The following is a 19,134-nucleotide window of genomic DNA, read 5'->3' as shown; positions in this document are numbered from 1 at the left end:
TTGTTATTGATATTTGTTTCATTTTGTTTCAGGAAATTTCAAATCAAAGACATCAATCACCAAGTTTCTACTTTCTATCTTCTATTTCTATGTTGCACTTTCACATCAGACTTATATTTTTATTTTGAATATTTTCTAGACTCTTCTTTGCTTTCACTCTTTCAGCAACTTAAATTTGTTATCACTTATCACTTTTCTATTTCTTTCAGTTTTTGGATGTTAAATTTGGAGTTATATTCTATGTTTTCATTATTTATGTGATTTTGGATGGTAAACTGCAGATTTTGGATGGTAATTTGCAGATTTTTTTCATGTATTTCAGGTTTCGGTTTGGGTTTTGGTTGAGTTTGGGTACACTTTACCCGAAACCGAATAGAACCCGTTTTTTTGGGTTTTTTCCGGGTTCTGAAAATTATAACCCAAACCGACCCAAACCCGGTACTATCCGAACCGAACCGAACCCAAACATAGTAAAATACCCAATGGGTTCTGTTTTCCATTACCCATTAACCCAAACCCGAACGGGTAATACCCGAACCCAAACGGGTAACCCGAATGCCCAGGGCTAACATGTACGATCTAATAGACTTCTCAAAGAGACTTCTTCCTGGGAAACTGAAACATAATTTAACATGCAAATCTATCTAATCAACCAAATTAATACATGTACGATCTAATAGACTTCTCAAGGAGACTTCTTACTGGGAACTGAAACATAATTTAACCTGCAAATCTATCTAATCAACCAAATTAATACATGTACTATCTAATAGACTTCTCAAGGAGACTTCTTCCTAGGAAACTGAAACATACTTCAACCTGCAAATCTATCTAATCAACCAAATTAATACATGTACGATCTAATAGACTTCTCAAGGAGACTTCTTCCTGGGAAACTGAAACATGCTTTAACCTGCAAATCTATCTAATTAACCAAATTAATATACCGTAGACTTCGATGAACCCGTTTCTATAATATATGTTCACTTAACTGTGATGAACCCGTTTATTTGCAAATCTATCTAATCAACCAAATTAATACATCGTTAACTTCGATGAAGTTCAATATAAATTTTCTAATAATTACCCAACCATGAATGTTAGAATTCTACACTATAATTACATTTAAAATGAAGTGATATAGATAAAGTTTCTATTATTACCCAATCTGTGAACAATCTCCAATTCCTCGTGGCTGTGATGATTTATATTGACCGTTCCAATAAAACTGAAAGATCAATATCACTTTGTTGGTACGGTCCGTGAACAGTCACCAAATTCTCTGTGGTGAGGATGAAGTACTATTTTTTTAAGAGGGTGGATACTTTTTTTGGTTGCAGTTTTAAAATAATCTCAAGACCCACTATTCGGATTATATATACGAGACGAAGCGGTTGCAATGAACAGCTACATATAAATAATTAATTAGTAAGGCAAACCGTCGCCTCGAAGAAAACCAATATGCAAACTTCAAAGCTTGACTTCTTTACTCAGATTAAGTAGTAGACTTCATAATCTTAATTTTCCGACAATATGTAAACAATTATCAACTGAATTGAAATCAACGAAGTCATCCAACTATTACAAAAACTGAAGCAAGTTCACAGATTACTGACATAAATATGCCATTCAAACAAACAGACAAGATGAAGAAAGGTTCACAGATTTTAGAACTTAATTGAAAGATCTACGAAACGAAAGAGATTAATACCAAGATGAATATTATACCGGCGATTAAGACATTCTCGACCACCCCCCTTACACGCCGAACTGACAGACGTAGTTCTTTCATCTGGACTTTCACCTTGTCTAGCTAACGGTTTGGTTAAGTTATCGATATTAATATAATATTAATAATTGATGGCATAACAAAGTCAACCACGAAAATTCCACAGAGAAGTCTACTTAAGCAAAACCCTAAATCATATAATTTAACGTAATCAGCCTTTCCTCCCTTAATTTGAATCGTTTATATGTAAATTTATTTTATTACAATGCAGGAAGTCTATGTGGTTAATATTTGGTCAATAGGTTTATCAAATTATTTTTTATAAAATTTTTAATTAAAATTTAAACTATAATTAAGGAGTAGACCTACCGTTATGTCTTCACATATACTCAATTTGTAATTTACCTTAAATAAATCTATTGCAGACTTCCTCCTGGTTACATCTGTCATTTCGGCTTGTGTTTTTTGTTTGGTCGTAAGGGAGTCAATTGTAATTTCAGTACCCTTAGTGGTTATGTTTCTCAAATATCGAATATGGGGTCTACTATTGCATTCAAGGTCAAATAAAGGTATACAAAATGCAGTTATCCCTAAATATTTTAGAGAAAAAAAAACGTTATAAAAGTAAAAAAAAAGTATATATATAAATATATATATATACTATTTTATAATAAAACGTTTTCAAAAATATCTATAAAGAAATGATGCTTCATATTTATTTAACATTCACTTATATGATTGTTTATAATCTTTGTGATTTATTTTATATGTTTAATCACAAATTTAAATCTAATAAAAATTAGATATAATATCATGATGAATATTTTAAATCATGTCTCCAACATTTTTTGGTGAATACGTTGAAAATTTAGTAACAAATTATTAAATAATAATTATTGATCATATTTTCTTGGCATCACTTCTATGAGAACTTGAGAAGGTATATGACCATAAAAATTTATTAATTCTTTAGAATAATCTAAAGAAAGTAAATGACTAAAAGTCTATAAGAGATATATACAAACAACTTAATTCCAATTATAACCAAGATTATAATAGAAGATCGTATCATTGTTGGAAATATAGAAGAGAATATATATTCTACTTGCCATAAAATATTGTTGCCATGTAGACACAATATAATGAAAAATATATTTTTAAATTTTTATAATCTTGTTATTTGTGAATGAGTAAAATTATGAGATGTTGATGTGAATCACATTCTATTGGGCTGGTCCATTCTTTGAAGTGAACATGACTTTATGCTATAAGTAATTTCCACTATTCTACTACAATATTAAGAAGTAGTAGAAAAAGTATTGAATAGTATATATACTATTGTGTTGGATTCAAATCGAGATTGATAGACATGAAGTTTCATCATCTCGAGGGGGAGAATTAAGGAATCCCCCATACAAAGGTGATGAAACATATATAAGATTATGTTCACACTAAAATGAGTTTAATCACTCATATGAAAGAGCAATAAGGAAGGAAAAATACTTTTGAAATCATAAGTATTATTATCCAAGACAATAAAAGTATTTTAGAGATTACATGAATTATCTAGAAGATAAAATGCTTTGTGAAAATCTCACTGTTTGGCATGACCGGTTAAGCCATTCCGGTTCAGTAGTGATGCGAAGAATAATCAGAAATTTCTGAAAAGATTCATTAGAGAACCTAAAGAGTTTTTCTAGTGTTATGTGTACTGCTTTACAAAGCAAGCTGATTATATGGCTTTCACCGAGCCCATGAATTTGGATAATGTCAATTTTCTGGTACGTATACAAAGCGATATTGTGGACTGATCATCCACTATATATGTTTGTTATTAACTTGCAACATGTAGTTTGCGAGAGTATTTGGTTAATTGACAATGGTGGTGAAACCATGCCAAGTATTTGACATAAATGACTCTATATGTCAAGTAATTCACATCATGCCAACGAATAATCATGAGTACTCTCCATTACAATTGGTTTGGGTCAGAAACCAGATATATTCCATCTAAATGTGTTATACATGTTAGTTGCTCCACCACAGTGATATAAGATGGAATTTGAAAGAATGTTGGATATGAATATCTTTCGAAGATTGAGTATCTCGAGAATTTGAGGCTCGAGATGCAGAGACTGTTGTTTTAGTGAGTTAGTCTTTCCAACATGAGGGGGAGAAAATAAACAGCTGGTAAAGAAATATATTGTAAGAAATTATCTTGATCCTCGTACTAAGAAATGTGCGCTAGAAATTAAAAAGATAATTTATTGGCAAAGTTTGCAAAGATGCTAAAAGCATGGAAAAGCCATTTTCTGACCTTGAGTGAAAAAGTCACATATACCAGCTGTGCTCCAATTAATGTCCTAGAGGGATAAGATCAACTGCTAATAAGTCTAAAGATCGCATGAAGTGTGATTGACTTATGGTTCCAAATTTAAGCATCCTCGGAAAAGAAAAGGAGCATAAATTAATATGGCACCGAGGAAGCAAAGAGTTATGAAAAATCTCTAGAAGAGATGTAGACATGAGTAGGAAAGAGATTCAGGTACCGGAGAATCATAATGAAAAGAAATCTCAACAAGTTGAGTCATGTCTAGAATGAAAAGGAACCAAAAGAGCAAATCGACGTCGTAAATATTTTTGTATGCAGTGTTGCAGTTGATGATGTTATGGTTTAAAAATCGAGATCATAAACCACGGTTAATAGAAAATGTTTTATTGAAAAGTGTAGACAAAGAATGATTGGTTAATCATTGAAAGAAGTAACTATTTGAGATAGTTCAGTCTCTTAAAGAGATAATATTTGGACTTGTAGTCCTCACACTTGAAAGTGTAAAATGAGTGGAACATAAGTCGATATGTATGAGAAATTAAGTACGTGTATTAGTACAATGATTCTCAGAAAATACTTATGCGAGATGTACTCTCTTCTGGTGGAAGCAACTAATTTCGATCCCTTACGATTTTGACAGTAAGAGCAAGATTTCATTCAGTCTATCTTTTAAAGTAATTATATTGCTAGAAGCAATATTTTATAGCCCTCGAGAACGTTGTAAAAGCGAGAAAAGTTTTGTAGACTTTTGACAATTTTGGGGAGAAAATGATGAGAGTTTATCTCTAGGAGAGAATCCTATGTGTAGATCATTGTTGTTGATCTTTAGGATCTCATAGTAGGTTGAAAATAAATCGGTAACAAGATAAGTGAATATCTTAGGGTTGTGTAAATCCGATATTGAACACTAATTGTAATTGTGTTCAAGAAATATTTTCAAGAAAGTTTTAGGACGTATGCATTTGCTGAACCTCTTTAAAAGAAAAATTGTATGTGTCTCTTCTGCAATTACAAGTGGTTCTTATTAAAAGAAAGCTATAAGAACAAGTGCGATATATGTTGATAATGAAAAGATTATATGATCTCCAGTAGAGATTTCACATACCAAGGAATATATGGAGAAATAATCAGTGATGAAATATTACTCATGAAAGATGGAGAAATCAGATTGTATAAGATCATATATTTCATGAAATTTCTTGAGGTTACAGATTTGACATCTGATGAAAGAGATGTTATCTCAGGATGCTTACATCAACATAGAAAAATGGTCTTTTTAATACCATACTATGAAAAGAGTTGAAAGAGATTGCTTTACAAGGAGATTATGAATAACTCTTATGTATAAGATGATTATTTGGAAGATTATATATAAATGAATATTTGGGCTTAAAGTTCAAATAGATCTTCGATATGAAATGGGTTCAAATGACTTAAAGTTCAATGACCCAGGAGAATATATGATGATCATATGAGTTTTGTACACTAAATCATATGAGTTTTGTACACTAAAACACTGTTTATAACAGTCCAAATAGATGATATATATGATCATAATGCATAACCTGAAGATGATGCTTTCAGGGGGAGAAATATGATCATGTGCGTGGTTGTACTCTTTTTCCCTTATCATGGTTTTTATCCCATTGGGTTTTTCCATGAAAGGTTTTTAACGAGACAACAAAAGAACACGCGAAAGATAAACACTTGAAAGGGAATATTATGATTCCAATGGTGAAAGACTATCATCTTCAAAGTCTTTGACATACATTGATGAGATCGTGAGAGATGAAAATAATGATCAAGATGAGTCATTAAAGAGACCAATATCTTACAGAAGAATGGTGATGTACGGTGATATACATGTCCTAAAAATTTGTTCAAGTGAAGATTTGGCGAACCATTTACCAAGGCGTTTCCAACCACTACTTTTAAGAAGCTACTTCATTGTATTGGATCGGTCATTTCGAAGATTTCAAGTGATGTACTCAAGAGGGGGAGTAAAAGCGCGCTGCACTCTTTTTCCCTTAACCATGGTTTTTCCCACTGGGTTTTCCTGGTAAGGTTTTTAACGAGGCAGCATCTCATATGCGCATTTGGGACTACATTTTTATAATGGTCATCCAAGGGGGAGTGTTATGAATATATTGTATTATTTGGATGCCCATTATCGGCCCATAAGTGTAAACCCTAAATCCTAATGTTGTATCACTATATATATGTTATATCCTATGAGACAGATGAATAATACAAGAGAACAATTCCCTAAACCTCTTGTTTATAACAACTATCACATCATATATATTTTCCGTTTCCATCATTTGCTCTTACCTTATTATTGTAATAATTTTATAATTTAATTCCACATAATTTTATGCAAAACAATTTCTTTATGTTCCACAATTAAGAGGCCTATTTTTAAAAATAGTTATATTTAACAAGGAACAAAATATTTTTGGGAAAATTGGAAATAAAGGAGATATTTTAAAAACTTTGTCCATCTACACTTTTTTTTAAAGTTTGGTTAAATAGGTTTTAGGGTGTAATTAAAAGCCAATAATACCCTCAATTATATATTCAGATTAAATTTGTATATCAATTACAAATTTAGATTTAATTTGTAGATTTTAATTAAATCAAATTAGAAACTTTAAATTTTAATGGGATATTGGGTGTTTATGAAAAATATTAAAAAATTTGGGTAGGCAAAAAAATAAAAGAAATCGACATGGTCTCTCTCCTCCATCTTTAACCTCACTGCCGTCTCTCTCCATCTTCTCCTTAGCCATTGGCGTCTCTCTCCTTCGTCACCATCTTCTGCCGTCTCTCTATCGTCACCGTATTCTGTCGTCTCTCTCCATCACCATCCTAAATTGAGTCATTCGCACATGTCATCCCTCGTCTTGTGAAGGAGATTCACAAAAAGATTGATGGAAAAGCTCCGTTGTTGACTCCGTACGAGATCATCGAGGTCCATATGCCACCTAAATTAAATCGCTCAAATTGTGATTGTGGAGTGTATGCCCTAAAGTATATTGAGTGTCACATGGGTAATTTACCTTTTGATTTGATTGACGATGAAAACATCAAGTTTGCTCGTTTGAAGTTGGCAGTCCATCTTTGGATAGCAGCAAAGGTTCCTATTCTAGTTAATTGAATGAAAACTTATGAGCCTCCAGTGTATGCTTATGAGTTTGTAGATCTTGGCTAATTTTTTAGTGTCTTTACACTTTTATTTTTCATTAGTTGTATCGATTTTATTTTTATTGATATTCTAATGAATTTTGTGTTTATAATGGTTGATCAGTACATAAGGTCTGATTTATTTTTAAATTCCTGAATCACAACGTAGATACTCATGTGTTTTGAAATTCCTTGATGGTGTTAACTTTGAAACAAACAAACAACACAAAGGGTCTTAAATAGTTCAGAAATTCATTGATGGTGTTGCTTTTAAACAACCAGGGTGTTCACAAAAAAAACCAAACAAAGGGTCTTAAGCATAACAACATAATACAGAAACCAAACACATCATATCATCTTTCCATAAAGCCATGCCATTGAAACTGCCACTACGATCACTACACAAATCCTCTTCTTGATCGACTTCTGCATACTCTCCTTTGCAACCATTAGCTCTTGCCTCATGATCTCAATCATATTCTTTTCCACCTTTTCTACCACCTCTTTCACCATCTCCTTTTGGAGCTCCACATTGTTTGTTACCATCTTCTTTTGATCCTCTAAGAGTTGGTTCTGTTTTCTTTCAACCATCATAATCTCCTCTAGAAGAGGATCATCAACCCAACGAAACATGTGTTTCTCATTCTTCTCCTAAATTCATTTTTTTGATAACAATATTTAATAAATTTCAGCTATTATGGTGACTAAGGGGAGATGAAAGTAGATTACCTTCACACCTCCAACACATCTAAAAAATCTACGATAGGGATTCTCATCAGTCTTTGAGGTGTAGGTCGTAACCTCTCCACCACACCAGCACCTACTCGAAACTCCACCCTGAGAACTTCTCTCTAAAGATAGCCCAGACGAACCAGCCGAAGATAGTTGGCTCATTGGTCCAGTCAGTTGAAACAAAACAAAAGAATGAAGAAGAAGAGACTATCGCGAAGAAGAGGAAGAGAGTATCGGAGAAGAATAACCCTAAATCTCCCAATATTAAAACTAAAATCGTGTATTCAGTTGATTTAAACCAGGTAGCATTTTTGTTTATTTTGGTTAATTAGAACATTTAAATCGTGTATTTCTAATGAATTTTTGTCTTCATACTGGATATGCACAAAAAAATGCAGAAATAAGCTCTAAAATCACATTAAACCAAAGAGATAGTTAATAAAACAGGAAGAAAATCGAAGAAGAAAAAAATAGAAGTGATCAACGTAAACAACGTTTTTGTTTGCCTTTGCATGATTATGAAGTAACACCAACTACCTGAAAACAAAAAGAGTATCGTAAATATAAATGAAATCCACTAAAAATTCAAGAACATGAATCTTAAGTTGAAGCACAAACCATTATTATATGACGATATCACATGTCGGTCTGTTATGCCCTTCTTTGCCACAGCGCCTGCACTTATGTCTCTTTGACCTTGTGAGTTTTGTGATGATTTTATCTTGTCTTCAGGGGATTCATATCTTCTTTTTCTTCGCCGTCCAGGATGTCTTCTTGTTCAGGTGGTCGACCTTTTGCCTCTTCAACATTTTGTGGGACTCGCCATTCTTCTTCAGGAACACCGATTGGATTAATAGTTTCCTCATATTGCGATCTCCATATGGTAGTGGTATACACATCATCAGCGTAAGGATATAGATCCTTGCCTATATCAAAAGTTCCTTTTATAGCATGTCTACAAGGCAGTTTTCCTGTGCTGAACTTTCCACATGAACAAGTCCTTCTTTCTAAGTCAACAATGTAGTATACTCCATTACTTTTAACCTGTAATATGTATCTGCTCATCAGATAACTGTTCATGAATTTACCATTCTCTATTCTTCTTGAAATCTTTTTCTCCACCTCAACAGTTAAAAGGATATTTATGCTTTGCACTTAACTTTCTACTCTCATAAAACCAGCGTGTCATCATTTCTCTGATGTTTTCTAACAAAAGAATTATTGGATACTCTCTGGGTGACTTCAAAGCTGCATTGATTGACTCGTCGCATTGTTGGTGTTAATTTCATATCTATAACCCGGAAAATGACAGCAAGCCCATTTTCTCACATCCACTTCCTCTAGATAACTTCCAATAGCAGGACTAATATTGTTAATGGGCGCAAACTCTTTCTCAAACTCATAAACTCTATAAGCTTTTGACGCTTTTGCAACCATACCAGCGACTCCTCTGCCCTTATTATATGTTATCACATTACTAATCAAGTGGTGGATGCAAATACCATGTTTAGCCAATGGGTAGATGTTTCCAATTGATTTAGCAATCGACCTATGTCTATCTGACACAAATGATAAACCTTCTTCATCTGCTATAACCATCTTAAGTTGCATAAAAAACCTCTCCCATGAACAATCATTCTCAGAATCAGCAATTCCAAATGCAATTGGATACAAATTGGAGTTACCATCTACAGTTGTAGCAACTAGTAGAACTTCTTTGTATTTATTCTTCAAAAATGTTCCATCAACTACTATCACTTTCTGCATTGCCTTGTAGAACCCTCTTCTTGATTGACGAAAATAAATAAACAGATATTTGAATCTTCCATCAAAGTCAATTTCATAATTTGTGAACGTACCAGGATTCGCTTCTTGTAGCATGTGCAAATATTTTGGTATCTTAGCATAACTTTTCTCAGGAATTCCTCTAACTTCGTTAACTGCATACTCCCGAGACTCCCAAGCTTGGGAATATGTTAGCTCGCAGCCGTACCTTGTACGAATGATAGTAATTATATCGTTTTCGGTTTAGGACCTTCCTTCACACCCTCATAACTTTCCTTAATGAGATGTCCAATTGTTCTTGCAGATGCAGTCCTACAAAATGAGTTTTTTTTTTTAAGGAGCACATGTATGGTTACCCAAAAACTTGTTGATTTTGAAATATGTAGACGATTGTAAACACTCAGCCCGGAGACTCCAATTACAAGCACTATCAATGAAGCGTATACACCACCATCTCTTATCAGATTTTGTAATCCTATAGTCGCAGTTATACTTCATTGCATACATTTCCATAGTAGCCTGTAAAGCTTCCTTACTGCTAAAATATTTGTCCTTTTTTACCATTGAATCTTCCAACTTTAAACCAGCAGCATCACCAAGATTAGCATCAGTAGGCTTTTCTAATAAATCATCATTCGGCTTATGTGAATTCTTTGAAATAATAGCTACTGATTTTCCCAGATCAACTTCCACATCATCACCATCATCACTTGTATCATGTGGGTCCTTATTCAAATCGAACAGGACTTTACTCTTATGATCATCAACTATTCCGTTGAACGTAACACACAACCGAATCATGTTTTTCCTTTTCAGATATGCAAAAAAAAATTTCATTCCTCTATCATTTGTCAATACAACGAGAGGAGAATCAACTTTAACCTCTGAGGATAAATTACTGAATTCCATATCAAACATACTTTCCTCTATTTTATAGTCTTCTGAAACCATCACCTTCAACTCTTCAAGAGATGTAGTGGGTTGCAAAGTCAGTAATCTCGCACGTTTTTCTTCATCATCAATAAATCTTCATTCCTTGTTGGCATCCAATCTCCATACACGACAAGTAACGTAGATTTGCATCATAATCAGGTAAATGAAAATTTCGTGGAAGGTGGAAGAGAGGGTAAAACACGTTAGGTTAAGTTATGAAACAATCGATTTTTCTGTATTTGTCTTTCTTGTAAATAATTAAGAATACACATTCTAAAATATATTAAAACATATCTAAACAATAAATACAGAATCGTAACCATAAATTAAGATTATTCAAAAAAATATTCACTTTCCTTATTTAATTTTTTTTTTGTATACAAGGTAAAACGTGGAAAATATATTCTGAATTGATGTAGAATGAAGAAAAATGTAGAATACATATTCTTAATTTTGTAGAACGTACAAAATTCACGTTTCTGAAGTTTTTAGATCAAATTTCCGTCTAAACTTCGTAGAACATGTACAAACTGTAGAATAAATAATCTTAATGTTTCAGAACTTGAAAAAATCGTAGAAAATCATTTATGAACAACTTAGACCAGAAATCATCAGTTTACAAACTGATTTTTGACACCCTAAAATTTTTTTTTCCAAATTTTTTTACACAGTTGTATACTAACATGAGTTTTCTATTTGATTTTTAGTTTAAACTCCTAAAAACTTCATTATATCTATTAATAGGGGTATTTTCGTCACAAATGATAATCTCTAAAAAACGGTATAGATGGACAAATGTTTTTAAATAGCTCTTTTTTTTTTTCTAATTTCCCTATATTTTTTAAGAAAGATTGTGCAATATAATTTTATGTTAATTACCATTACAAATGGGGATAAAAAATTGAGCTTCGAAATAGTAAGACATATACCGGTAGGGCACAAAAATGCAATACAAGTATGTATAAGTCAGATTCGCCCGCTCGCTCCCCTTTTCTTCTCTCTCTTGTCAAAATTTGTACTCATGATCTGGAACCCTAATCAATCTCGTTAAGGTTTGGTTTGTTGTTTCACTCATTCGTATGTATAAAAAGTTTATTAGGGTCAGATATTCTTTCATGTTGTTGTCTTCTTCGTTTGGCCAAGATATATACATTAGATTAGGTAGCGTAAATATGTAGGTATAAGAAATATATGTTGAATTCTATTGAAGTAGTATTATGCATACTGATTTTAGATTATATTTACACTACTACAAGAAAACAGTCGATTTGCGATGGATTCTTCCATCGCAATTCCCTCGCAAATCGATAGTCGCAAGGGATTTGCGAGACACAACTATTCCTCTTAAATCGCTTCTCACAAATAAGCTGACATCGCAATTCCCTCGCAAATTTTGCGAGGGATATTTTCCCTCGCAAATCTAACGCAATTTGCGAGGGATATATTCCTCGCAAATCCCACGCACATTGCGAGAGACGGTTGTACTCGCAATTGTCAAGCAAATTGCGAGGACTTTTTTCCATCACAATGTTCGATCCGTCGCAAATTTTGCGACTACTTTGCGACGTCCATCTGCCTAGTATTGTTGGTATTCGCTAATTTGTAGCAATTCTTCATTTTTAATGTTTTTTTCTTTTACCATTTTTATGTTTGATTTTTTTTTTGTGAATAATGTTTTAGATGTTAAAAAATAATAATAATAAGAACAGAATTGAAAATTCAAAATAGAATAAAACATAAATATTACAAAACAAAAGTCATGTTTAAGTTTTCTCCCTCACGGGGATATCAGAACAAAGTGAGAAGAGTTCTTAAAAGGATTGAGAGAGAGAGGTCACGTTTCTGGTCCCAGTTTGGCTACCAGCTGCTCCTGTTTCACCTGTGTTGCCCTCTGGGTTGGTGCCTTCCTGGTTGCTCCCTTGTTGGTTGGTCGGGTATCGAAACTTGGCAGCAAACTCAGGATCCTTTTCCGCGAGATAGTCAAAGTATGCATCATAGCTATGCATTCTTTGACTACTTTCATGGATTTGACTCGCCTGGGTTTGGATTTGAGTCGCCTGGGTTTGAATGCATTCCTCAGCAGCAGCAAGCTTCTGAGCCAAGATAACCGGATCATTAGCTGGAGACAGAGGTTGCAGACAGCTACTGGTAGAGGACGCTTCAAACTGCAGAGAACCAACCCCAAAAATTCTGTTTTTCTTCTTCGGAGCAACCTAAAAACAAAACAACAAACGACAAGTTACATACAAAAGAAAACAATGGATCACATACTAAACAATTGCAAGTTATCACAAACTAAACAATCCCAAGTTATCACAAACTAAACAAGGAAGTTATCACAAACTAAACAATCGCATGTTATCACATACAAAACAATCCTAAGTTATCACATACAAAACAATCGTAAGTTATCATATACAAAACAATCCTTAGATATCACAAAATCATTAACAAGACATTCGATAGCAATATACGATTGGCAACTGAACACACCAAAAACACTAAAAACTAACTTAACCACACAGTTCAACCATTGAGTATTTTTTTTAAAAAGAACTAAGAACGTTTATCTTACCTCAGTGTAAATTTTGTTTTTGATATGAATGGGCACCCCACCAGAAGCAGAACTCTCTCCATTCTCCCCTGTGCAAAGCTCAGATTCTAACTCTTGAATCTTGGACGACACCTCATTGAACACGGACTCAGACTTGCCATCCGTAAATGAGCCATCTGGTTTTCGATGAGTGTCTTCTAAGATTCGTAGGAAATCCGGAGTTAACTCCCCAGTGATCTCAGACTTGAAAGAAACAAAAAAGAGGTTGATTAGTTAACAAATAAAAGAGTGTCTGAAGGCCTAATCTTAAGAAAAAAAAACTTAAGGAACTTACATGCTTTCGAGCACGGGCTTTAAACGAAGTTTGGCCTGAACGGTGCTTGTATATTCCAGTGCCATCTGGATCATGATAGCGAGCATTCCGACTGTTGATGCTCTTGATTTCTGATTTTGGATCAAGCCAATACCGAACAAGACCCTCCCATACTTGAGGATCAATCCACCGTGGCTTTGCCTCATCGCCTTTAAGCTTCCACTTTAACTTCCACCTTGACACTTGATCACACATCCTGTCCTTCAACTTGTCTTCAAACTCTTTCCTCACTCTATCGTTTATGCAACGGTCCCAATTGTAAATTTGCTTCCAACAAAAGAAAGGATTAGTCTATATTTAATTAAGGCAAAAAAACATATTGTAAAATAGCAAACAAAGAGATTTCACTGACCGCAAACGTTTCATACCAACGGTCTACCACTTTAGTTGGCGTCTGTGTCCAATTGGCATGGGGCTCTTTGAAATCTCTTTCAAAGATGCTTCGAACAGTAGCCGCAACACAGGAGTCTTGCTCAAACCTTCAAAATAAATTCAACTTTCAGAATCCATGCAAACACAACTTTGTAATTATATTATCAAATTAAAAACTTAAAAGAAATTTCTTACTACAGAGTTCCTGGAGGTCGGCGCGGATCTAGTTTAGTTAAACTACATCGACCAGGACTATCGAGTAACTCCTCGAAAGTCAGGTTGTTGAGACGTTGGGACATGACTGTAGACGAGGAAAGCGCGGGTTGAGACGCAGGAATTTCAGGATCCGCCGCAGTGCCACCATGCACGGGAGATGGTGAAGGCGTATTATATGGAGGCGTGACAGGCAGGTGCTGCGAGGTTGGACGGCGGCTATTCTGAGAACCGGAGTTTGGGTTGTGAGAACTGGAGGCACCGGAGGTTGGACGGCGACGATTAGAAGCAGTGGGAGAGGGATTTGAAGTAGTGGGAGTGGCTAAACCTTGATCCGACAGGAATCTTGTGTAATCGTTGCCTCCAAACATTTAGAAACAAATAAGATGGACATCTAAATCAAAACGAAAGGAAAGATCGAAAGCAAAATGAAATCGAAACAAGAACGAAATCGAAATAAAATCAAATCAAAAGTAGAGAAGAAGAAATCATATGCGAGAAGATTTACCTTTCAGATCTAGAGAGGATATCGGAGAGGACGAGGTCGGAAGAAGAACACTGAAAGAAGAATATCGGAGAGTACGAGGTCGGAAGAAGAACACCAGAGAGGACGAGGTCAGAGGAGAAACACCGGAAGAAGAACACCGGAAGAAGAAGATGGGAAGAAGAATATCGGAAGAAGAAGATCGGAAAAGGATTAGGGTTCGATCGAAAGAGAAAGAGAATTAGCGTTTAGGGTTTGACGGCGAGTGTTTTGGGTTTGAGCAAGCTCAAACCACGATTGGTCTTGTATATATAAACTTTTTAAAGCATCGCAAAGTACTAGCAATATTTGCGAGGGATTACCTAGGCCACCTCGCAAATCCCTCGCAATAAACTTAAATTGCGAGGGATTAGCTAGGATTCCTCGTAATTCCCTCGCAACATTTGAGTGTCTAGGGTTTACAATTTTGCGAGGGATTAATAAGAAACACTCGCAATTCCCTCGCAATGTTTAAAATTGCGAGGGATTAGTTAGGAACACTCATATTCCTCGTAATTCCCTCGCAACCTTTGAGTATCTAGGGTTTTTAATTTTGCGAAGGATTAACAAGGACAACTCGCAAATCCCTCGCAATGTTTAAACTTGCGAGGGATTAGCTAGGAACACTCATATTTCCCTCGCAACCTTTGCGTGTCTAGGGTTTACGATTTTGCGAGGGATTAGCTAGGATTCCTCGTAAATCCATCGCAATATTTAAGTGTTTAGGGTATACCTCGCAAATCCCTCGCTTATAATATTTAGGGTATTGAGTTTTGCTAGGGATTAACGACCATTTTGCGAGGGATTTGCGAGGATTTCCTCGCAAGTACAACGCAAATCCATCACAAAACTATAAAAATGTTTTATAAAAAAAAACATGAAAATATACAATTGTGCTCATTCGGATTTATTTTCTAAACTATTAGAAATGACATTATCATTATTAGAATCTTCTCCAATATCAGACACTTTGAATTCTTATAATTCACCTCTTCTACTTTAGGGTTTAGTAGATCATCATGTTAGTTGATGATCAAATTGTGGTGCAACAACAATATTTGCGAAATTTCCATTCCAAACATATCAATAGAAGATGTACATCCACATTGATACACAAAAATCCATTGCAATGTGTAAAAGCTTAGGGTTCAAGCATTTAGTGTTTAGGGTATAGAATTTGCGAGGGATTAACGACCATTTTGCGAGGGCAAGCCAACTATCCCTTGCAAGTCAGTCTCAAATCCCTCGCTAATATTTTTATTCGTTATTCCCTCGCAATTTGTGAGGGATTAACGACCATTTTGCGAGGGAGTGCTAGAACTCCCTCGCAATTCCAACGCAAATCCATCGAAAATTGATAAATATTTTTTTTAAAAAAAACAACAAAAAGTACAATTGCTCAATCAGATTCATTTTCTGAACTACTAGAAATTACATTATCATCATTAGAATCTTCTCCATCATCGGACTCTTCAAATTCGTCTAATTCACCATCTTCTTCGGAAACATCATCAACATCTTCAACTTGCCTGTTTTGTGGATCAATGTGGATAACATCTTCTGTTGACATGTTTGGAATGGAAATTTCACCGACTCTTTCTTGTTGCAACACGACTTGATCATCAACTAACCCGATTATACGGCCTCGAGGATTAACTTTAATGACTGATAACCACATTTCACGTCTTGGCCTTAAACGAGGATAGGGCAGAAAGCTCACTTGTTGTGCTTGTGATGCTAGGATGAAAGGATCAAATTTGGGGTACGATCTGTTCGCATTCACATCAACAACTCCCCAATTATTTACTCGCACACCTCGGGCCGATGGATCGTACCAGTTACACTTAAAAAGTACGCATCTCAGATTCAGAAGGCCTGGATAATCAACTTCCAATATTTGTTGCAAAACGCCATAGAAATCGATATCACCAGCTTGTACATAGATTCCATAATTTGCTGTAGCTTTGCGACTTCCGTGTGCTGTAGCAGTGGTGATCTTCGCTCTTGGTTCCTGAACAAGCTCATGCAACCAAAGAGGCAAGGGTTCATTTCCACATCCATTCTGAACCTATATAAACGAATAAGATATTAGACCATAAGTTTATTTAACTTAAAAATTATAATACATATAGTTAATTTAAATTTATTTCATACATATACTTACATAGTACTTTAACCAATTAGCGAAATCCCGCTCTTTGTAGGCCTCATAGTCAGATTCTTCTAAATTAGGATATGCTTCACGAATCTGCATTTCAAAAAGTCTAAAAAAATAGAGATTTGTTAGTTCGTTATCTTATAAAATATAATTAATTTTAGTTTTTAAACAAGAATACCTTTCAAAAGGTTGAACGTAATCTAGATTCCTCAATATGTAATTGTGAGCTGCTCGACAATAGCTATGATCTTCCCACCAAACTTCCTTTATCTTTCCAGCAAGTCTTCCTATTTGAGTAAAGATATCTGGAACATCAGGAACATTATATGTAGGTGCAACCCCTCCGTCATCATATCGTCGAGTACGTGTTTTTTTGGTTCTCACGGTGGGGCTAAAGTAGTATGATGTGAAGTGAGACGTTTCCTCTGTTAAACTCCCGGCGACTATTGACCCCTCAACTCTGGCAAGATTTTTGGCCTTTCCTTTAAGAGCTTTCATAAACCGCTCAAAAGGATACATCCAACGAAATTGCACTGGGCCACCAAGATCAGCTTCATGTGGTAGATGGACTGGAAGATGTTCCATCACGTCAAAAAAAGCAGGGGGAAAGATTTTCTCCAAGTTACAAATTAACACTGGAATATTATCTCGTAACTGCTGTATGACTTCACTGGTCAATGTTCTAGTGCATAAGTCCCGGAAAAAAACTCTGATACCTACAACCAATGAATAACAAATTCATGGGTGAATTAATTAAATAAGTATATATATATATATCAATATATAAATATATATATATATATATATATCATTATATACTTATATACCTGCAATAGCTTCATGAACGTGTTTTGGCAAGAGCTCAAGAAATATAAATGGTAGTAGCCGTTGCATGAAGACATGACAATCGTGGCTCTTCATACCTGAAAATTTTTGGCCTTGCTCTACACATCTTGAAAATTTAGAGACAAATCCATCTGGAAACTTCACTTCAGATTTAACCCACTCGAACACACCTTCTTAGCCTCTACTGACAATCGAAATTGGGGTACTGGTAATTTCCCATCTCTTGTAAGATGTAACTCGATCCTTGCACATATTTCCGCCAAATCCAACCTAGATCTCCTGCTATCTTTTGTTTTACCCTGCACATTCAGAAGCGTAACGATGAAATTATCGAAAAAGTTTTTCTCGATGTGCATCACGTCAAGATTGTGCCGCAATAGAAGATCTTTCCAATATGGAAGCTCCCAAAAAACACTCTGCTTGTGCCAATTGTGAGCGCTTCCATATCCATCTGGCATGTTTGCTGGTGTGTGATAGTTACCCCCACGTTTATGGGTTTCTTGAGCTCCATAGTAATCAATCTGCTCAAATAAATCATTTCCAGAGACATAAGTTGGTGGAGGAACACGAACAACTTTATTCTTTGTAAATAACTTCTTGTTCCTCCGGTACGGATGATGCAAGGGAAGAAACCGACGATGACAATCAAACCAACAAGATTTTCGCCCATACTTTAACTGAAATGCCTCTGTACGTTCCATACAATAAGGACATGATAATCTTCCATGTGTTGTCCACCCAGATAACATTCCGTACGCAGGGAAGTCACTAATCGTCCACATTAGCATTGCCCGCATATTGAAATTCTGTTTTCTCGACGAATCGAACGTCTGAACACCTTCATACCACAATTGCTTCAGCTCATGAATCAGAGGCTGTAAGAAGATATCTAGAGATCGCTTTGGATGCTTTGGACCTGGTACCAAAATACTCAAGAACAGAAATTCGCTTTGCATACACATATCTGGAGGAAGATTGTATGGCGTCAATATAACAGGCCATAAAGAATACTGCCTCCCTGACATACCAAATGGACTAAAACCATCTGTACACAACCCAAGATAAACATTCCTACACTCTTGAGCAAAGTCAGGATATACCGATTGAAAATGTTTCCACGCCTTTGCATCAGATGGGTGTGTAATTTCTCCTTCTTCAGTAGAATGTTCTGCATGCCATCTCATTGCCGCTGCAGTCCATTTTGATTGGTATAGGCGTTTCAATCTATCAGCAACATGCAAGTACCACATACGTTTATATGGCACTCGCGTCCTTCCTTGTGTAGGTTGATATCTCGGCTTCCCGCAAAACCGACATTCCTGCAGCTTAGCATCATCTTTCCAAAAAATCATGCAATAGTCAACGCACACATCAATCATTTCAGATGGTAATCCAAGACTC

The 19,134-nt window shown here is 35.2% G+C and overlaps 1 protein-coding gene and 1 pseudogene across 1 annotated transcript; both read right to left on the bottom strand.

The window, feature by feature from the left end:
• Window positions 1–7,592: 7,592 nt before the first annotated feature.
• Window positions 7,593–8,138, bottom strand: LOC104706817 (uncharacterized protein At4g04775 pseudogene; annotated as a pseudogene).
• A 7,990-nt stretch (window positions 8,139–16,128) lies between these two features.
• LOC147949748 (uncharacterized) lies at window positions 16,129–17,823 on the bottom strand. Its single transcript, XM_087510390.1, has 4 exons — window positions 17,715–17,823; window positions 17,066–17,603; window positions 16,894–16,993; window positions 16,129–16,797 (listed from the first exon to the last, which is right to left on the bottom strand). The coding sequence occupies exons 1-4, from the start codon at window positions 17,806–17,808 to the stop codon at window positions 16,129–16,131; spliced, it is 1,401 nt and encodes a 466-aa protein (XP_087366516.1). The 5' UTR covers window positions 17,809–17,823.
• Between the last annotated feature and the right edge of the window lie 1,311 nt (window positions 17,824–19,134).

The sequence above is a fragment of the Camelina sativa genome, chromosome 1, assembly GCF_030686135.1.
Source record: "Camelina sativa cultivar CO46 ecotype springtype chromosome 1, ASM3068613v1".
Classification (NCBI taxonomy): Eukaryota; Viridiplantae; Streptophyta; class Magnoliopsida; order Brassicales; family Brassicaceae; genus Camelina; species Camelina sativa.
This window is presented reverse-complemented; position numbering and strand designations above follow the sequence as displayed.

Bases quoted from the DNA above. Each gene is read 5' to 3' on its own strand.
- LOC147949748 (XM_087510390.1), bottom strand. From the start codon at position 17,808: ATGAAGAGCCACGATTGTCATGTCTTCATGCAACGGCTACTACCATTT. The intron at 16,994-17,065 runs GTATTCTTGTTT...CTATTTTTTTAG, and splicing joins TACGTTCAACCTTTTGAAAG to ACTTTTTGAAATGCAGATTC. The intron at 16,798-16,893 runs GTAAGTATATGT...TCGTTTATATAG, and splicing joins CTAATTGGTTAAAGTACTAT to GTTCAGAATGGATGTGGAAA.